The 22,780-nt window shown below is 38.0% G+C and overlaps 1 protein-coding gene across 1 annotated transcript in view; it reads right to left on the bottom strand.

The window, feature by feature from the left end:
* Positions 1-15,444: 15,444 nt before the first annotated feature.
* The window catches only part of LOC131190637 (uncharacterized), a 54,501-nt gene continuing 47,165 nt past the window's right edge, over positions 15,445-22,780 (bottom strand). Inside the window, exons 12-14 of the mRNA XM_058167984.1 lie at positions 22,124-22,311; positions 19,905-19,998; positions 15,445-17,511 (exon numbers count right to left, since the gene is read on the bottom strand). Coding sequence (XP_058023967.1) covers positions 17,440-17,511; positions 19,905-19,998; positions 22,124-22,311 — 354 coding nt within the window. The 3' untranslated portion in view covers positions 15,445-17,439. The remainder of the gene's footprint in view (positions 17,512-19,904; positions 19,999-22,123; positions 22,312-22,780) is intronic.

Raw genomic sequence — 22,780 nt, 5'->3', positions numbered from 1 at the left:
ATACCAGCGTCAGCTCTGCTAACCCATTGCCTCTATTGCCTTACTTGGCAGACGGTGTCCGGCTCTTAGTTTCTCTTCCACCAACAATGGAGAAGAACAGGTGTGAGACACCTTGAGGGTCTCCTTAGATGGTTCTGAATAAGGGAGGAAGGAACAAGACGACTTAAAAAGAGCCCTGCAGAAATTGTTCTGTCTCACTCGTGGATTGGAGACAATACGCAAACTACTTTATGGAGACGCTGCAATAACCACCATAACAAGGAAGTTTGCGCCTACAAAACCTGATCACATCTCGCCCCAACAGTCAGTCAGATAAACGTTTCTGTTTATTGTAATTGAATCGTCTTCCCGGTTTGCATAGAAATGCAGCTTCCCGCAGGAGTCATTCGCCGTGCCGTAAACAGCCCCATCAATCTGGAAGGTGTCATTGGCGAGTCTTAACAGCATTATTTATTAACCCTTTTGATTTATTTATCGAATGTATTGAGCTTCCTATAGCACCAGAAGTAACTCTGAGCGCCTGGTTCTATGCAAAAAAAAATGAAATAAATAAATGGGAAACGGCGGTAGATTACCCCCCCCTTCCTTATGCCCTCTTTTGAATCGGAGTTTTCCCCAGTTGCCAAATAAACATATTAAAACATATTTATTCATCTGCGCAGGACTGGACTAGGTTTTAAATTTATATTGGATTTAACTGGGTTTTACTATTTATATCGTTCTTTTAATTAATGGGCTGGGTAGAATAAGTTTTTTAATTGGTATTTTATTCTGTATTTATATGTACTTTTTATCTGCCTGTGAACCGCCCTGAGTCCCTCGGGAGATAGGGCGGTATATAAATATGATAAATAAATAATAAAAATAAATAAAATAAATTTATTAAATTGCTGTTCTCGGATTTGAGGGCAAGGAAAAGACTAAACGCCAGTGCAAACTTAATAGAAATGTTTTCAGGGCAAACTTAACAGAAATGTTGCCAATAGTCACAACCGGGCACATTTCATGATATTATATATGACATATGAGATCAACATCTCATGATTATTGTACTTTTCCAGCACACTAGCAAGATATGTAATTCGTACTATCGTACTATCCGGATATGTAATTGCCCAGCAAGGCTGGCTGGGGAATTCTAGGAGTTGAAGTTCACACGTCTTAAAGTTGCCAAGACTGGCCTGGAATGAATATTGAAGGTTTCCATAGCGTTGGCAAAACAAAAAAACCAAAAAAAACCACCATTCGATCCAGCACGGTTTTGGCTTTCCAATATTTGCCTCTGCACTCCCCCGCCCCCCGCCCTACGCCGATTAATGTTCAACGGCAGACCAGAGACCCAAACTTTCCTTCCTTTTGCCCGCCGTCGTAGAATACAGCGCTCGCTTTGTTAAATAGCGCCCGCCAAGAGCTTCCCTCCATAGTTCTCAGCGCATCGGAGTCTGCGCCTGCGCATTTGGGTTCAGCCTGATTGAAGGGGACAAGAATTGCAGAAGCTACGTGGGAAGAGAAGTGAAAAAATTCCGGGGTTTTTTCATCCCCCCCCCCCCCACACAGTTACATCAGTTTTTAGGAGGAGATTCCCTGCACTTTTCTGACCCTTTTCTCGGCGATCTTAAATGTACTTCAGGAAAACACAAGCAAAGTTTCTCCATCTTTTAACGGGAGCTGCTGTGCAATGGCAGTTTTTAGCCAAAACGTCCCTTCAAGCCAGAGCTATAAAACTTTCTGACTTAGAGCAAAGCTCCTTTGAAGGACCAGGGATCAGGTTTTTTTTTCACCTTCCAGGTCAGGGTTTACCCAAGATGCTTAAACCATCATGGGGATTGTTTGATTTTTGTCTTAGCTCTATCTACCACTAAGCAGACCCTGGCTTCTCTTGGTGGGTGGTTGTATCTGCATAGGAGCCCTTGCTCCCCCCAAAAATTGTGAATTGACGTTATGTTTTCCGTCCTGATATTTAGGGAAAATTTTTGCAAAGAATCTCTGCATCCCAAGAGGGACTGGTCCACCAAGCATCCACTAAACTTGTTTGATCTTCAAGGTAGTAGTAGGATTCCCTAAGATTTTTCGATCCCGGACAATACAGACAAGGATGAATAAAGATAGATCAGATGATTTTTTTAAAAGATACTTTTTAGAAAGATAGTTTTTAAGAAAAGACTGGGCAGCCACTTGTCTGAAATGCTATAGGGCAAACTTGGTCCCCACACTTGGCAGCTTTAAGACTTGTGGACTTCAAATCCCAGAATTCTCCAGTCAGCTATGGAATTTTCCATAGGTGGCTGGAGAATTCTGGGAGTTGAAGTCCACAAGTCTTAAAGCTGCCAAATTTGAAGACCTCTGCTATTGGGTATCCTGCTTGAGCAGGGTGTTGGACTAGAAGACCTCCAAGGTCCCTTCCGCTTCTGTTATTCTAGGACTTGTTTGACATTACTAATCTCCCCATGGATAAAATATGTACTAAAGGACAATCCATAAATATGTAAGGCAAGGGTGAAATCCGAAATTTTTCCCTACCGGTACTGTGGGTGTGGCTTAGTGGGCGTGCCAGCGGAAGGATATTGCAAAATCTCCATTCCCACCCCACTCCAGTGGATACTGCAAAATCTCCATTCCCAACTCGCTCTGGGGCCAGCCAGAGGTGATATTTTCTGGTTCTCCGAACTACTCAAAATTTCTGCTACCGGTTCTCCAGAACCTGTTAGAACCTGCTGGGTTTCACCTCTGATGTAAGGGTTATGTGTGTAGGCCAATAGGCACAGCTTTCTTTGGAATAAGTGAAAGTGGGGGGTTGCTGTAATGACAAGAATTATGCCCCCCCCAAATCATTGCAGTAAGTATTAGGGATGAAAAGTAGAGAAGTTGGGGTAAAAATGGGGAAAGCATCATTACTCAGACTCTTAAAGTGGTTGTCAAGATGATGTAGGAAGGGGAAACCATTTTGCATGTTATTATGTAGAAATGCATGCTGTATGTTAAAACTTGGAGGTATCCTGGGGAGGAATTTAATATATATATATGTTTTCTGAGGTTTTCGCGGGTGTTTGTATGTAGATCTTTGGTTATTCGGGTTTTCTCCCACGTAAAATTGGAAGTGTCTTGGCGACGTTTCGACGAAGTCTCATTTGTCATCTTCAGGCTTCAGCTTCGTGCTTCTGGGAGCAATGTGTGACTGCAGCTGTTTCTTCCCTTTTAACTGCTAGTGGGCGTTTGAACTGATTGGGTGGGAGCTTGGCTGTGCTCTGATTGGATGGGGTTTTTTTGGTGCTCTGATTGGATGGGAGTGTGTCCTCTTTGGGTGGGGGCTTGGTTGTGCTCAGATTAGTCTGTGTTGCAGAGAGATTTGAGCTGGTGAGCTGCATAGCTGTTGTTTGGCTTTGTGGTTGTGCCACATCTTCACAGTGTGTGTCAGTCTGCTGCATGTATGGATTGGAGGGGTTTGAAATGGCCAATGTTGCAGCTGCGGTCTGGCTTCTGGTCCTTAATCGTGCTTCATGATCAGTGTGGGTTTGGGTCTGCTTTCTGGGTGGATGTGTGGTGGTGACATCCTGTGTGGACCTCGTGAGTGTGGGTCTGGTGTCGTTCCTCGTGTTAGGGACACGTTTGTCAATAAGGGCAGGTTTCCAAATGGCTGGTAGGCGGGAGGTATCATCTCGTTTGTTCATGCTGTGTGGGCGTTTTTCTATCTCGATGGCTTCTTTGATTATTCTGTTGTTAAAGTGTTCAGTTTTGGCGATAGTTCTGGTCTTTTTAAAGTCAATTGCAGGCTCTGTGTTCTAATAACAGGCTTCTCTACTGCCTGAGCTATCCCGGCTCAGTCTCGGCTAGTCTCTTCTTGAACTTTGCACACTATGCAATGATAGTGCTTATGAGCTGTAGATATAATTGTTTATTTTATTATAACTTTTATAAATGTTTATTTATTTATCAAATTTGCATAGCTGCCCATCTCACAGAAAATAGCTTTGGGTGACATACAACAATTACCTGGAACCTGAATTTTATTTCCTCCTATTAAAAAGGTTGAGAAAGGCTAATCTAAGTTGAACACATGGATGTGTTGATAAATATATATATGCAGCAGATTACTGTATTTTGTGCAAGTGTACTTGGCAAAACAGCAAGCCTCTTCAAGAACTTGAAACAGTAACATTAAATCTTATTGAAGCTGGTTGAATGGCCTTGGTTCGAAATCCAACTCCTTCTGTTTAGTTTTCTGATGGCTCTTGGTTATTTTCCTTAGTCCCACCCCTTTTCATCAAATCAGCTGGGACATAACTTTTTTTTTTTTTTTGCAAAATTTATATTTGCAACCCAACAAGACAGACCCAGACTTCAGAGGATAATTAGAACTGCAGAAAAAACAATTGCTCCCTAAAGTGTATGCTAACCACCTACCAGGTCTATTTGCGTTACAAAAAGTATTATGTTTGGCATATTGTATATTTGTTGCCACCTGATCAGCCATTATCATATTAAATTGATTCTGTAGTAACTTTATTGCATCTTTAAGTTTTTGATCATGTGGGTTATGTATTAATAATTGTTGTTTCTTATAAATTTCCTCTTCTAAATACCTACGCTGTCTTTGTTGCTTATTTCTCTGTCTATTATTAAGATATATTAATACACCTCTCATAAAAGCTTTACTGCAGTCCCAAACCATTTCTATCGATGTTTCATTATTCAAATTATAATCAAAAAATTCTTTCATCTGCTTTTACATTGATTTACATTATCCTGATATCTAAACAAATTTTCATTTAATCTCCAAGTTCTTCTACCCTCTTTTCCATATTGCAATTCCATCCAAACAGGACTATGATCAGACAAACATCTTGGAAATATCTTAGTTTTCTTCACCCTAAAAAGCAAATCATTAGAAATTAAAATAAAATCAATACGTGAGAAGGATTGATGCCTATCAGAGAAAAAAGTATAGTCTCTTTCCTCCAAATTCCAGTCTCCATACATCTCTTAACTCAAAATCTTCTATCATATCAAAAAAGGATTTAGGCAGCTTTGCATGTGCAGGTATCTTCTTGGAAGAAGTTCTCTTGTCCTTTCGTGTATCTATTACTCCATTCCAATCTCCCAATATAATACACGATTTATAATCCCATTGAGTCAACTTATCATATAACATTCTATAAAATTTTTCTTGTTGCTGGTTGGGTGCATATATACCAAGCAAGAGAGTCCTTTTTGTTTCTATTGTAAGTTCAATAGCAATATATCTTCCATAAATATCTGCCTCTATTAACTTGGCTGGTATATCTTTTCTCAAATAAACCACTATGCCATGTTTTTCTCCAAAGCTGAAGCAACAAAATGTTTACCTAACTTTGAGTTTATTAGGTACTTTTGATCTGATAATTTAATATCGTTTCTTGTAAGCAAATAACATCATTTTAAATTGTTTCAAATAATGAAATATTTTCTTCTCTTCTGAGCTGAGTTCAAACCATTGACATTCCAAGTCAAGATTTTATTTGCCATTACTGGGCTGCTGAAGCCTTTGGGCAATCAACTGAAGATCGTCCTCCGTATCTTGGCCGTGCTCCTCCCACCGCTTCTGTAGCAGAGTCCTGAACTTTACTTTGAGTTTGTTGCTCCTTTTCTTTACGCTTAAGGGCTCCCCTCGTCAGTCTTTGTTCTTGTGGTTGTTCCTCTGATGGTAACATCACTGGAATCACCTCAGCTTCCACACCCATTTGAGTCTCTTGAATTCTTTTTTCTATTATTTCTATTTCAAATTTCAGCACTGTAGAAAGAAAATCTTTGGCCTTAAGCACTGTGTCAATACGATATCTTCTTCCCTGATAATACACTGTCAAGCCAACTGGAACCTCCCATCTAAATTGAATCTGGTATTTCTTAAGTTCTTGTGTAAAAAATGTAAAGTCTTTTCTATCCCTTAACATCTTGGGAGGGATCTCTTTCAAAACCTTCAACTCCTGTTCCCCTATTTTCAAATTTTCTGAAAAGCAACTTGCAAAATTTGATTCCTCACTGTTCTTTTCAAAAAATAAACCACGATGTCTCTAGGAAGTTTCTTTTGCCTAGCAATCCAAGAATTAACTCTATAAATTTTGTCAATTTGATAAACAACCTCTTGTGGATCAAGTTCAATAAATTCAGCCAGAGCTTCTGATAAAGTTTTTTTTAAATCTTCCCCTTTTTCCTCATTCAAACCCCTAATTCTCAGAGCTCCTTCCATCATTCTATACTGCATCACCACCACTTGATCTTCATTTTTATCCAATTTGATTTGCATTCCCCCCATTCTATTTTCTATTTACTTTAAGGAAAAGACAAAAACAACGTACTATAGAAAAAATAGAATACAAAGGTAAAGAGAGATATCAACAGGATAAAATTAAAAAAGCTTTTTTAGAATATTATACAAATTTATATCTTAAAGATAATATATTGAATAGGGATATTGATAAATATTTGAAGGAATATAAGGTTAAAAATTTAACTTTAGAACAAACGGATGAATTGAATCGGCCTATAACCTCGGAAGAAATTATTTTGGTAATTAAACAATTAAAAATGGGGAAAACTCCTGGTACGGATGGGCTTACAGTTAGTTATTATAGGAATTTACAGGATGAGATGTTAGGTCCACTTAAGGAATTATTTAATCAGATACAACTAGGAGAATTCCCCTCATGGAGAACCTCTTTTATTTCATTGATACCAAAGAGGAACAGGATTGTTCTAAACCTGGGAATTATAGGCCAATCTCACTTTTAAATAATGATTATAAGATTTTTGTTAAAATAATAGCTAATAGATTAATGTTGATTCTGCAGCGAAGAATTCATAATGATCAATCTGGATTTATAAACAGGAGACAGATGAGGAGTAATGTTAGGCAGATTGTTAATTTACTGGAGTACTTAGAAAAGAAAATTTTATTCCAGCAGCATTTATTTTTCTCGATGCAGAAAGCTTTTGATCGATTGCATTGGGATTTTTTATTTAAATTAATAGAAAAGATGCAATTTGGAGATGGTTTTTTAAGAATAATTAGGGCAATTTATGGAGAGCAAACAGCACAGATTATAATCAATGGTAGTTTAACAGAACCTTTTAAGATTGCGAAAGGAACAAGACAGGGATGTCCTTTATCACCATTATTGTTTATTTTAACTCTAGAACCATTATTGGATAAAATACGAAGTCAAGGAGATAGAGGGAATTAGAGTTAGACAGTATGAATATAAGTTAAGAGCTTTTGCAGATGATTTGGTGATTACTTTAACAAACCCTATAAATTCTAGTAAATCTTTGTTGGAAATAATTGATCAATATGGGAATGTCTCAGGGTTTAAGGTAAATCAGAAAAAGACAAAAGTGATAATAAAAAATATGGCCAGACAACAGAAAGAAAAACTAGAGGAACTAACAGGATTTGAAATTGTAAAGAAGGTTAAGTACTTAGGGGTCTATATTACGTCATCAAATGTGAAATTGTATAAGAATAACTATGAGGTTTTATGGCAAAAAGTTCAGAAGGAGTTGATTGTTTGGAAAAAATTGCAATTATCTTTGCTGGGGAGAATTGCTGCTATTAAAATGAATGTTTTACCTAGATTTTTATTCCTCTTTCAGATGATACCAATAATTAAGAAAGATAAGAATCTTGAGGAATGGCAGAAGGGAATTAACAAATTTATATGGGAAGGTAAAAAAGCTAGGGTTAAAATGAAAATAATTCAAGATTCTCGGGAAAGGGGAGGGTTAAAATCCCTATTTTTAATTTATATTTGGAAGCAGCTGCCCCGTCTGCAATAAGTGATTGGTTTAATTTAACAGAGGACAGAATTTTGAATATAGAAGGTTATGATTTGTTATATGGATGGCATGCATATTTAATTTATGACAAAAAGTGGATAAGGCCTTTAAAATCATGTGCTAAGAAATGCCCTTCTGCGTGTTTGGAAAAAATACTCTTATAAACTAAATTATAAGGTTCCTATATGGGCATGTCCTAGACATACAGTAGAAAATATAAACATAGAACAGAAGCAGGAAATGATTACATATAAAGATCTTTTGTATACTGAAAGAGGTAATTTGCAGTTAAAATCTCTGCAAGTATTAAGAGAGGAAGGGAAAAATTATACTTGGTTTCAATATGAGCAATTACGTGCTAGATGGAAGGGAGATCAGAAAATTGGTATAGAGCAGAACGAGGGAAATTTGGTAAAGCAAATTAGAAATCAAAAAACAATTGCTCCCAACCTGCCTTCCATTGAGGACCTGTATACTGCACGAGTCAAAAAGAGGGTTGGGAAAATATTTACAGACCCCTCACATCCTGGACATAAACTGTTTCAACTCCTACCTTCAAAATGCACTACACACAGCACTACACACCAGAACAACTAGACACAAGAACAGTTTTTTCCCAAATGCCATCACTCTGCTAAACAAATAATTCCCTCAACACTGTCAGACTATTTACTAAATCTGGACTACTATTAATCTTCTCATTGTTCCCATCACCCATCTCCTTCCACTTATGACTTTATCTTTGTTGCTTGTATCCTTACGATTTATATTGATATTGTTTCCTGATTGCTTATTTGTACCCTATGACTATCATTAAGTGTTGTACCTTAGAATTCTTGATGAACGTATCTTTTCTTTTATGTACACTGAGAGCATATGCACCAAGACAAATTCCTTGTGTGTCCAATCACACTTGGCCAATAAAAAAAAAATTCTATTCTATTCTATTGAATTTCTGAGAGAGAATTTTAAAACACTGGGCTTTCTATTTTTGATACTTTCTCCCAGGGCTTTGGGTCACCAGTGCTTTGCAAAACATTTGAAAGAGGAGAGAAAGAATGGGGGGCGGTGATTAAGGAGAATCTCTGAATCTTCACCTTTTGGCTGTCTCAAGTACTTGTCTGCCTTAAAGCTTAATACAATGCAATTAATGAACAACCATCCTCTACCCTTCCTGGCTTGTCTTGTAACAAATGTGCTGATAGAATGGCACTTTAAAAAAAAAAGAATTGTGTTTATGGAAGATGAAGAATTTAAAGAAAGTAGAAAGGCAAAATACACATGAAATTATCTGAAAAATTGTTAGCCTCCACTGCAAATGTCTACAAAGGTTCATAAGTAGCAGATATGGCCAAACATCTGACAAAATCTAGAGAAGCTAATGATGCTGTTATTTTTTTTTTAATATTTGCAATTATTGCTACTGCTGGAACAGAAACAATAATATATAGGAACATATAAGTATTCTGAAGTATAGATTACTTTTTAACAACCTCCAATAACATTAAGTATGTTGCTATCTTATTTTTTTCAGCTAAAATGCACACTGTAACCTGAAAAGTAACTACAGATGCTTTTATGTCACATTTTTTTTGTTTCCATTCTTTTAGAAGCCACATATTTATGATATGTGCAGAATGATTATTAATTTTAGATCATACTATACATTTTGTAACAGAATAGACCAATACAAACTATTTTCTATAACATCAGAATGTTTTCAGACATATCAAGATGGTAGAATACTTCTCCCTCTCTAAATACTAATACTACATACTAAAATATTTTTTTAAAAAAACCCAAATAAATGAAGCTATAGTGATTCACTAAAATAATTATATAAAAAGATTGAGGGAAAAGTGGATAACAATAAAAGTTGGCAATGGCTTAACAACTGAACAAAAAGAAACTGCAGGCTTGATTTTGGCTGGTCACAAACTATTTGAATTATTACAATCAAATCCAGAATTAAAAAATCAAATGATTCAGAGGAAAGTTTGTGCAAAGAAGCAGAAGAAACAATAGATCATATATACTCATTACATGCAAGAAGATCACATAAGTTAATTATAAACAACAGAACACAGTCGCCAAAATGATTCACTAGAATTTCTGTAAGAAATTGTATGTGCCAGTAATGAAAAATTGATGGAATATACAGTTGGAAAAGTAATTGAAATGAGCAACATGTTGTAGCTTTCCAAAGGCAAACTGATAAAGTTTGGATATCATACTAATAACTGATACACCAGATCTAATAGTAGAATAGAAGATAAAGAATCGGAGAAGATCACAAAGTATCAAGAACTGAAAATTGAAGTTAAAAAGTTTATGACATAAATTAGTTGTGGGGGTCCCAGTGGTTATTGGTGCAGTGGGTGTCATATCAAAAAATGTTGGATGGCGCTTAGAAAACATGCATATCGACATTTCCATCTGCGAATTACAAAAGGTTATATTGTTTAGATCTGCACATATCCAAGCCAATACATTATGAAATTCTAGGTTCTTGGGAGGAACTTGAAGTGTGAAGACCAACACCAGCTAAAGAACTGGCGGCTATGATTTCAGGTTGTTATGTATATAATAATAATCATAATAGGTTACAGAATCAATGGCTAAATAGCACATAAAGATCAGCGTAAGTGGCACAAAGAAGTACATTAACTTGCCATTCTCAGGGCTAAGATTTACATGCTGTATTAAGCCAGAGCATGATTTATTTGCAGCATAGCCCATTGTGTGATTTGTTAACTACAATTGACAGCTTAGCATTATGCATGAATCTTGATTATCACCACTCAGCAAGCTGTGGATAAAGTCTGGTTAAAATGACCTAAGTTTAAAAACTTAGTTTTTAAACTTAAAAACTGGTTAAAAAAGACCTAAGTTTAACTCACAGAATCATCTATTGTAATGTCCTTCCTGTCAAAGACTACTGCAGCTTTAACTGCAATAATACTAGAGCAACTAATAGATTTAAACTTAATGTCAACCGCTTTAAACTAGATTGCAGAAAATATGACTTCTGTAACAGAATCATCAGTGCTTGGAATACTTTACCTGACTCTGTGGTCTCTTCTCATAATCCTAAAAGCTTTAATCAAAAACTTTCTACTATTGACCTCATCCCATTCCTAAGAGGACCATAAGGGGCGTGCATAAGCGCACAAACATGCCTACCGTTCCTGTCCTATTGTTTTTCTTTTCTTCTTCCTATATATATATATGCTTATACCTCCTATATTTACTCATATATGTGTTTATATATATATAATCTTTTTGTATGATACCTACATATATTGTTGTGACAAAATAAATAAATAAAATAAATAAAATAAAATAAAATAGACATCTAAATCCAGATACTAGGAATTTTAGCTCCATCACTGCTGTTGAATACATCCTTAAAAGTTTCTTCCTTCCATAAGCACTGTATATCCTAAGGTTCCAGGAGAGAAGGGAGAATTATAGCACAGTGATTACTATTCATTGTTTAAACATGCCTGATTTTTATGAGGAGGGTGTTCCTTCAAATTGGTTTTGATTCCTGGCAACTGCCTGCCCTAGCTCCTTTCAGCGTTTTTTTTTTTTGGGGTGGGGGGCAAGAATTCAGAAATGGTTTGTCCTTGCCTTTTTCTCTAAGCTGAGAGTGACTGGCCCAGGTCATCCAACTGGCTTTGTATCTACGGTGAGATTAGAATTCACATTCTCCAGGTTTGTAGCCTGCTAACCTAACCACTACACCAAACTGGCTCTTTTGGTGTACCTCACTGGTACAGCATACCAAAATAAAAATGCAACGAGCCTACTACAAAATATTAAAAAAATAAAATAAGCTAAGAATTTTAATATATTTTGCTTGTCCTATACACCTATGTTGCTTGCTATCTGTTCCTGGCTTGGCTACGTAAGGTTTGGCTAATCCAAGTGTCTATGGAGATTCTCAGTCATCCAGGTCATGGTTCAGAAAAAGATTTTTGAATGAGAAGCAAAACATTTTTCGGGGGGAAACCAAAAAAGGCCAGTTTTCTTTTGGAAAAGCACCTTTGGATAATCCAAGGCAGATGGTTTTGCAATGAATGAAACAATACAAATTCTTTGCTACTTTATCGCTTTGCCTGCCCAAAGCATTATCGTCTTGTCCCCACTATAGATATATCACATAGCTTCAGGTAGCCATTCTCATCCTAGTCACCACAAGATTCTATTACTGCAAGGCTGTCCTTGAAAATGACTCACAAACTTCAATTAATTAGAACGCAGCAGTGTTGGCAGTGATAGTTATGCCTCACTATGCCAATATGACCAGAGGTGGGTTTCAGCAGGTTCTGACCAGTTCTGGAGAACCGGTAGCGGAAATTTTGAGTAGTTTGGAGAATTGATAGTAAAAATTCTGACTGGCTCCGCCTCCATCTATTCTTCACCTCCCAGGTCCCAACTGATCGTGAGGGAATGGAGATTTTACAGTATCCTTCCCCTGCCAAACCCACCAAGCCACGCCCACCAAGCCACGCCCTCAGAACCGGTAGTAACAAAATTTGAAACCCACCACTGAATATGACACCCTTGCTTCATGGGCTGTACTGATTGCCACTAAGTTTCTGGGTGCAACTAAAGGTGCTGGTCATCTCACATAAAGCTACATGGCATTAGGCCAAGTATTTGAGGGACCTGCTGGTATGTGCTGGCAGAGTTGGTACGTTCAGGGTTCCTTTATCAAATAGGAGCATGCATCAAGAATCACGTAGCACCCGCCCTTTTGGCATAAGATTCTCCCTGAAATCCACATGGATGCCATCCTGATGTATTTCTGTACGGTTTTGAAGATCTCCAGCCTTCGGACTGAGAAGTATGGGGCACCTTGTTGGATATGTTTTCTCTGTGATTTTGTATAAAGCAGTCAGATCCTGTTGTGTTTCATTTTCTATTGTGTCCTTAAGGTTCATTCTAGGTCAGCCACCCAGAGTCAGTTTGCAGTGCAACAGTGTCCAAACTGAATTAAATAAATAGGTTTGGCAGCAGGATTAAATGTCTGGATTTGCACTGAAAGCTACAGCATGCACTCTATAGAATGAATTCTCTCAGGTATAACAGTTACATTACAGTATTGCTAGCAATTTTTAATGCTGAACTATAACTTCATCTTGGATATTAAGGAGGTAGATCTGAAGCACAGGAAAGTGGGAGTAAATCAGGTTTCTCTGTAATGCAGAAAAAAGGGATTGATTTACACCTTGCTAAATTTTCTACAGGATTGTAGGACAAGAACTTCCAAAGCACTCAAATATCCACATTTTATCCTAGTGGGAGTTCCTCTACCTTTCCCAGTTATTTCCCTATTTTGCAGTGCAGAACACACACCCAAGGAGAAAGCCATTGTTCTCAGAGAATCCTAGATTTACCTTCAAATAGCCTTGTAAAATTTCAAAGGTTACACTTCCATGCTTGTCTGAAAAGTGTACTGATTCAAGTTCTATTGATTAATAGAAAGTATTGCACAAAGTATTGTCATTTCTGAGCTGAAGAAGACTGAATATTATGACACACATACACCCACACATCTGCCTTGTACATTTCATTATTTTATGAAGATAGTATTTTCAAAGGAAAAGTGCATACACATGCAAAGAATAGAATATTTTTGCTGTGGGTAAGGCAAGTCCAGCTGTCCTCTCCTCTTCTTTCTAACAAAATATCCACCGTTTACCACCATGATGCATGCAGCTGGCTCTAAGGAACTGTTGCTTTAAATACTTCGGACTTTATTAAGTATGCTGTTCTCAGTGATTTCAATGATGTTGACACAGGGACTGTACTGCTCCTGTACCACAGGTTTAAGCATTTTTATTTGCAAGCAGGTCATGGAAAAGCCCAAGAACTTTGAATCAAGAGAACAACTTGGTTGCTCTTGGTTCTAAGTTCTCCCAGTTACAGATGATTTGTGAATATGCAAGTTGCATATTCCTTCTGCAAGACCTACATGGTGTGAAGAAGCTTAAGTCTAACTCTGATCTATGTCACACAACATTTCTCACTTCTTTCGTATCTGAACTCCAGCCATTTACACCCTTCTCTGCTTTTCAACAATCTGAGCTTAATCTTTATAAATGTTGCTGCAAGCATTTAATCATGTACTCCAAAACATTTCTAACAACTTTAATATCGCCTTTATTCTTCCAGATGTTGTGACTCAATTGTGCATATATTCTTTTTGAATTACGCTTTGTTAGTTTTGATAAATGCCTTAGGGTTATAGGAACCATTTTTAATCAGCATTCCAAAAATGACTTCTCACTTGCTTTCCAAAGGGTGCCTCATTAATGTTAAGAACTTGAATAGCACCCAGGAGGAAGTTGTCAGTTAAATTCTCTTATAATACTCTAAATCTCTCACATAAATAATTCATTATCATAGTGGGTAGTTGAAAGATTTCACTTCTAAGAACTTTTTCAAAGTGTGAGAATCCCAGAAGTCCATTCTCCCCGCCCCCACCCCAATGTTTAACAACTTGCTGCAGTTGAATGCAACCTTGGTGTGATAAAAGAGGAAAAGAATATATGCTGCTTCTAGAAATAAACACATTTTATCTTTGAAAATTTTAAAATTAGTGATATGCATTCGAGAGCTGGAAAATAGCTCACAGCTTTCAAAGTACTGAATGATGATGATGATGATGCTTATTAGCTTGATGCAATTTATCTACATGTGCTCTTTGCTAAATTTTTGTTTGGTGTATTGTTGATCTATCAGGGATGTTTGCATTAGATTCTTAGTTAAATCATTCATGCTCCTTCAACCAATGTAAAGCAGAAGGTTGAAAAAAGTTTGCCTTTTGTTACTGTCTATGAAAATCACGTGATTTTACACCCATGCCTTTTGGGTTATACTTTCGTGTCTTTGTCTACCAACATATTTCCATTGTCCTGCTCCAAATGAAGCCAAAATGAACTTGGCTTCCGATTACTGGGTGGTAGAGAGGGAGGGGTGAGCGAAGTTTGGTAATCTTGGAACAGTGGCAACCTACCAAATTCGATGATGTGGAAACAGGAAAGTCAGGGAGCAAAACAGGGAAAGTGAGGCTTTAATTACAGGAAACAGCCAGGAAGTTTTAAAGTACTTAACATACCTGGAGGGCAATATACTGCCAAACCTTCACACATCTCTAGGATCTAGGGATGGTTTCAGATGTATTCTTGGGAAGGACTTCTTTTTCAAGGGCTACTTAAGATTTAAGAAATATTCATAAAGGACAGTTCAAGAAAAGTAGGGATCTTTTCCTGCATTTATCAGTGCCTAGTGCAAACAGATGGCACCAGTGTTGCTGCTGTTTTGGAAAAATAGACTCCCAAACTCTGCTGTGTAATAGTTAAAAGGCTTATTTGATGGAAAGATTATGCAAACGTAGATTTGGGGGGGGGTTGGGGGGGAGAGAAAAGCCAACGGTCTGAAATAGCTTTCTGGGAGAAGCTTTTCTTTCACAAGGGTTTTAATCTTTAACAAATTTGTTATGTTATATTGCATGTTGTTTTATTGGTACTCGTACCTAGTAAACACCGTTTGATGTGAGTCAAAAAATGGAAGAGTTGTACAAAAAGTTTATTATTCAAGATTTTCACGGAGAGAACCATTGAGTCAAAACTTCAGATTATTTTAATCACTGGCACATCATCCTGGGAGATTTGCATACATATTTTGATTATACAGTTTGAATTAATATTCTGCAATACATCTGACCATCTTGGGTAAGATATCCAAGACTCAGTATGAAGATGAAATTGTTACATAATCCAAAAACAAAAACAAAAACCAACTCCATGATACTGCCCTCCTACAGCAGCAATTATGATAGTTATAGCTGGAAAGGCAGTAATTCAATTGAACCAGAACAGCAGCTTGCTGTCTACAAATTTTAGCCTGGATTTTAATTTTGCCAAGAAGTGTAAGGAATGATACACACAATTATACTCAAATATAGCCATGTAGCTATATAAAACAACATTTTCCCTTTATTGAAAAATTGGGGTAGTAGCATTAATTAGCCCTAAAGCGGGGAAAAAGTATTTAAATAGAATACTCAACTGAATATTAGCAAGAAAGGGATGATAGTAGGTGAACAATAGTGGAGTAGATTATAAGTAATAAATGATGGAACCACAGTCCCAAAAGCAGCGGTTAAGACTCTTAAGTTAAAATATGTAATCTCTAATGCTTTCTATTTTTTAAAAAAATATAATTTAACAAATGTGTAATACTTTTCTAGGTTGAATTGCAGGCAGTGGGAATGAGGTCTCTTAGCCAAATGAATAATTGTTCATTACGTAATTTTAAATTGATTAATTTTGTTAAATAAGAAAAATAATTTCTCTTTATTGTGTTCTTTTATAATACAGAAACCACAGAAGACTGTAAAGGGGGAAATAATTCCCAGAGAGTAGATATTTCTTCCGCCCCAATCATCAGACTTCATTCCCATCAATTAATCAAAAAAGCTTAGCTGGTTTCTTTGTAGCTGGGAGTTGATCTATTTATCTATAAAGTTTACGATGAACAAATTGTGGTGGCAAAAGGAATTTAGATAATGATGTGGAATGTACATATTAATACAAGTTCCAAGACATTGCAATACAAAGTCCGATATTGCCATGGTTAGATCTGTATGCGATGGGGATTATAGTATGCATGGCATCACACTGAAGAAGACTGGTATATGCCAGCATCGGAATATTGTAGTTCTCTGGGAAGCTGGACTAAAGTTAATTTAGAATCTTAAAACAGTAGCCAGGCAAGAAGAGGCAATTAGTTGCAGGAAGGATATGTGCCAAAGAAGTCTAATCCATGATCCAGACCCCCTCCTCCTATGTTTATGAATCATAGAAAGGAAAAGTCGAGAGTTTGTAAACTGTAAAGTCCTTTTCAGCTCAAATCAGCTTTCAAAAATCCAGGGATAGGGATAGGAGCAAAGAGCTGGCCCCCATCCAACCTCCCACATGCTATAGCTACCTAGAAGACCTGAGAACAAGAGCAGATAATCTGGATGGTACTTTTGACCAGTTTGCTGAGTACTAACAACTCTCTGTTCAAAAACTATCAATTTCTGTGAAAAAGACCACATGGTAGTTATGGACCATGAATTCAAGCCAACCTGTTAAGTTTTTCATCACCTCTCGCAAAGATGTGGAGAAGACAATAACATCAGAGCTAAAAAAATATCTGAGAGATAATCCTTAGCATATCCTTAGCACCCTGGCCAGAAAGCATGTTTAAAAGCAGAGAGTCAGAGAGAGAGAAAAGCAGAGCATCAATGAAGAACATTCAGTCAAGGGTCTTCCTCTTCATTCATGAAAATGTGAATTAGGGTATCAGCTTGCACAAAATGGAATTTATTTGAAAAATGTTTACTGAAAATACAAAGAACTACTGGTGTTCTCAGAGACTTGAGCAATACCGTGAGAGCAACAGAACAATTAAAAATGTGAAACTGTTCAGAGTTAGTAAGAATGAATGTGTATCAAAAAGTCGTATTTAGAGAATTACAATGAAAGAGTGGCAGGAGAAGGATACAGTACACATATAATTATAAATCATATAAAGTATTCATAGCATGTTTTCACAGTACCAAATATTTCGTTAATATTTTTCATGGTTGAAGGAATTTTTGCCAGCGTAGTTTGTCCAACATTTGCCTATTTGCTTGGGTTCCTAAAAAATATTAAAAATATTTTAACATTTAAACAACAGTGAATACATCAGAATATACATAAATAGTATTGCCAGCAATTTAATAAGGCAGTTTTCCAATAAAAAATAAATTAAGATTAATCTGATGAACCCCTATTCTTGGTATAGCCATGCAGATTTCTGGTCATTGCTACCTTGTTTTCAAGGTGCTTGCCAATCAATCCTTTTGTGAAGGATTTAGAATCTTTCCAAATATCAATATCAGACTGATTGGGTTTTTACAGTTTTATTTAATTGTTTAAGAGACATCCATTATGGCTGCTTTCTTCGTTCCTGCTCTAGAGTAGTAATCCTTACCATTTTTTATTTCCAATCCCGCTCTCTCAGTTCACCACAGTTCCTGAACCGATATCTGCCTTTCTGTAATGTCTTATTCTTCTGTAATATTATTATTATTTCTCTTTCATACCTCCTCCATTGACTGGATAGATGTATGGAGGAGAATGCCGACTAGGTTAATGTAGAAGCAGAGGGCTTTTTCCAGCATCTTGGCTCCTTGTCTGGCTAGCTGTCGTGTCCCACTCCTCCGCTGACGGCTGGGTCCGGGAAATCCGAATCAGGCGTGCCTCTGCAGCTCTGCCCAAAGTCCTAGCAAAGTCCTCAGAGCAGGCAGGAGACCAGTAAGTGACTTCAGCAAGATAAGTTTGACTTTTGCCTGACTCAGAGACTGCCAGAAAGTAGATCCTTTATATAGGCCATGGGGTGTGGCTCCATGACTCAGCACTCATTAAGGCCTGCCTCCTTCCCTCTGTAGCCTCCGCCTCTCCAATCTTCTGATGCGAGGGTCACACCAATCAGCTGTTGGTAATAAACCCTCCTCAGGCTCACCTGCTGTGGAGGAGGGGGAGGGGTCTAGCTGCTCCGTTTGCCTGGGCATGGAGTCAGGGCTGGGGCAGGGAGATTCTCCTTCTGCAGTTTGTGTGGGCATGGAGCCAGGACTGGGACCGGGAGGCATACATTCCTCAGTGTGCGGGAGCAGGTAAGAAGGCCCCGGCTGCTCTGAGGGCGGGCAAGACACAACACTAGCTATGGCCAGAGAGCAGACAGTGAATATTTACTTATTTAATTATTGCTACATTTATCTCTTGTCTTTACCCCAAGGGCAAAAGAGCATTTCCCCCTCTAATCCCCCACCCAGCAGTAATATGGTTGGGGCTAAGTTTGGGCTGAGAGAGAGTAAGAGATTCTAAGTCATCCAGTGAAGTTTCCAGGAATGAAGCGGAAGTTGTAAGTGGGTTTCTCCATTTGTATTCCAACCTCTTAACCATTATACAACTCTGGGCTCTCACAGATGTTAGTTCAGCTGCCAGTGGATGGTGTTTGTTTATTTACCCTCAATTATTATGTCCCCTACTCTAATACCTGTAGACAGCAGGTACACCTGAAGGTATTTTCTTTGGTATCTATCAATCCCCTTGCTCCTTTTAGTCTTAGAAAAAAGAACTTTCAAATGGAATCAAATTTAAAATATTGCCTTTGGGCATTCTTTAAAAAGTTTTTTTTTAAAAGGAAGATGGCTGGCTATCACTCACTATCAGTTCGAAAATGTGCCCCCTTGTCAGGAACAACCCCACTCCCCCGCCGCCCCAAATAAGATGAGATGATAGGAAACATTTCAAGAATGATAATACTAACGCAGGAAGCCACTTTGCCTGTTTCCTATCTTCTAAATGGGTGTTATTTGATTAATGTCCAGCAGGGCAGCTCTGACTTGACAAGGAGTAACTTGGAGTAACTATGAGAAGATCCAGTGCAGGTAGTCCTTGACTTACGACCACAATTGAGCCCAAAATTTCTGTTGCTAAGTGAGGCATTTGTTAAGTGAATTTTGCCCCATTTTATGACCTTTCTTGTCATGATTGTTAAGTGAATCACTGCCGTTGATAGGTTTGTGACATAGTCGCAAAGTGAATCTGGCTTCCCCACTGATTTTGTTTGTCAGAAGGTTGCAAAAGGGGATCACATGACCTTGGGAAACAGCCACGGTGATAAGTATCAGAATTCTGGGAGTTGAAGTCCTCCAGGCTTAAAATTGCCAAGGTTGGAGACCCCTGATAAGTATGAACCAGTTGCCAAGCATCTGAATTTTGATCACATGACCATGGCAATGCTACAAGGGTTGTAAGTATGAAAAATGGTCATAAGTCACTTTTTTCAGTCCCGCTGTAACTGAACGGTCACTAAATGAACTGTTGTAACTCGAGGACTACTTGTATATGCTTTCAAAATATCTATGTGGCCACCAATCTAGAAACGTCGTCTCACTGGGAGCACATAGGTGCCCCTGGTAAGCTTGTGAAATCATTATTAAATAATGAAAACCGAAAAGAAATTAAAAAAAGAAAAAAACCTACTATTACAGGATGGTAAAGAGCTACATCTTCCAGAGCTAAAGGCATAGCAATAATGTCCTTCTCACCAACAGCAGATGATTTCTCATCTTCAATCCTGTTGGGCAAAATAAACCAATAGCAATATTAGTAATTATATCTTCAGTTATCATCCATTTATCATGGCGTCATGGTATAAAACAGCTGATAGAAGCACTGAGATATTGTGTTCTAGACATCCTGTATTTAAGTAATAGATAGTTCTCAATTCACGAACACAACTAAGACCAGAATTTCTATTGCTATGTATTGTGTGTCATACAGTGTGTTCAGTGGTGGGCTGCCACCGGTTTAACAACCGGTTCTGTGAGCGTGCATGCGCGCGCACCTAATGTAGTTGTGCACAGCATTCAAAATACAGCAATTTGAAGCTCAGCTGCTTACCTTTTAAGGCAGCTCTGGTAAGTAGAACTGTAGAGGCATGGAAGTGAGTTGTGCCATGTGAATCAGCTGAGCCAGAAAGGAGGAAATATAGGACAGGATAGGGCAGGGGCGGGGCCAGCTGATCGTCGGAACTACCGGTTCGCCCAAACTGGTCCGAACTGACAGCAGCCCACCACTGAGTGTGATGTCACATGACCGCATCGCTTAGCAATGGCAGTCTTGGCACATCCCACTGCCATTGTTTAAAAAGTTCCACCAGTCATTTGCTGAGTACCCATCCCAATTGAAGCCATTCCGGGCTTGGTTCCTTCTCCAACTCCCCCCACTAACCTATCTCCTTTCCTACCTCTGCCCTTTGGGCCATTCTGCACCTTGCCCTGCAGGATGGCGAGCAGCCTCTGAACCACACGGACTTAGCGCTGCTTGCCATGTTGTGGGCTCAGAGGCATGTTGGCATGCCACAGTTCTGAATCCCAAGCCACAGTACAAAGCCACAGCCAATTCTAGGCGCCTCACCCACCTTAACAGCATGGCAAAAAGCCATAGGGCCCCAGGAAGCCCCTGCAGAGCACTGCAAAGCTGCAGCATCTGAGAACCCTCAGCTATCCTAACCCAGACTCACCCTTGCCATCCTGTACTGTAAGGTCCTTTCTGTCCTGCACTCTACAGACCTAGCTGACCTTTACCATCTTCTTGCTCCCACTCCTAATGACATCTACCTCCCCCTGCCCTTTGCAAGACAGCTATGGAACATGTGAGGCCATCCTTCCCAGGAAGCTATCATGGGTGGCCTAGAAAAGGAAGTCTTGTGTGACCAGCAGTTGCTTCATGAAGGGCCACAGCAGGCTTGTTTGATCAGCAACAGGAGCAAGAAGATGACAAAGGTCAGATGGGCAACAGAGGCCATGGAGTGTAGAGGACTAAAACGGCATAAACAGGAGGAAAATAAGCAGGTAGGGGGAATTGTAGCATTCCTACAGTCATAAGTGAAGGTGGACTGCCAAGTGGGGTGAAATGCTCCCGGTTTGGACCGGATCAGCTGATCCGGTAGCGATGGTGGCGGGTGGTTCAGAGAACCGGTAGCAAAAATCCCTCCGCCTATTCCCACCCAATCGCCCAGTTACTGCTTGCCGCTTCTTTTAAAAAATGCTTTTAAAAGGTAAAAAAAGAGGTTCTGACAATCACAGCTCAGAGCCTCTCTTTTTACTTTTAAAAGCATTCTTTTTACAACCTATTCGGCACACGCAGCCAGCGAACTGGTAGTAAACAGGTTCAGATTTCTCCACTGCTGCCAAGCACCAGAATTTTGATCACCTGTAACTTCAAACGGTTGCCAAATAAATGGTCATAAGTCAAAGACTACCTGTGCGTTGCTTATACATTCAAAAAGTTAAAGTACTGATACTGTTACTGTCAAGCAGCAAACAGTAAATAGATATTGGAGCAAACACAATAGCAAACTTTAGAATTTCCATCCATAAGTAAACAAGAACTATTAGTCTCGGTCTTACCCATAGTGTGGTTTACTCAAACCATTTCTAATTTAGAAATTACAGTAGATAATTTTGTTCAGCTTCATAAACAAATCATTAGTATATGAAATCCAGCATCTTCATCAGCAATGATTCTCTAAAAACAGTAGATGGATATTTTTTGCATTGAGCTTTACAAATAAATTCTATAAAATGATTATTTAATTTTGCCACTCCCAAATTTTATACTGGAGAATAGGAAGCATATTTACTTGGTCCATTAACAGGATGTGACCAATCAGGAGCCTTAAAGCCAAAAAAACTTACGTATTAACATGTTTCTCTTGCTTCAACAACATTTTCTTTTCTTTTGGAATTCCGAGCACCCTGGGAGAGTCTTTCTGATGCATTTCTTGCTTGTTTGCATGAATTAAACATGGAATTGTGTTTTCTTCTATTACCATCTTGCATTTCAGTCTGGAATGTTCGTGACCATTTGGAAACAAATACTCCATCTTGAAATCACAAAAACAAAGGGTTTTTCCCCTCCAAAAAAGTCATTTGAAATAATTTTACCCTATTAAATGTGAACTTGAATATTTAACACAGTTACTGTTTAGTAAGTTTGATACATATTTTAATTCATGTGGTAGCCTTTTTATTGAAAATATTTGTATTTTGATATTCTTTTGTCAATGGGTTTGTGCAATGATGAAAAATATATGAATGCTAAATTTTTATTGCTAGTTTTCATTTTTTATTGCTGTGCTCATCCAAAATATCATCTATAGGAAGATGCAAATCATAAAAAAGTATCATATACAAAAATCAGATAAAGTAGCTTTTAAAACTCATAACAATATGTAAATCATACTAATCATGTTGCTGTTAGAAATATTATGTTTGCAGAAAAAGTGAATTTTTATTTATTTATTTATTTATTTATTTATTTTGTCACAACAATATATGTAACTATCATACAGA

This window comes from Ahaetulla prasina, chromosome 1 (assembly GCF_028640845.1).
Source record: "Ahaetulla prasina isolate Xishuangbanna chromosome 1, ASM2864084v1, whole genome shotgun sequence".
NCBI classification, from domain to species: Eukaryota; Metazoa; Chordata; class Lepidosauria; order Squamata; family Colubridae; genus Ahaetulla; species Ahaetulla prasina.
The sequence above is the reverse complement of the archived record's forward strand: the minus strand, read 5'-3'. Positions and strand labels throughout refer to the sequence as shown.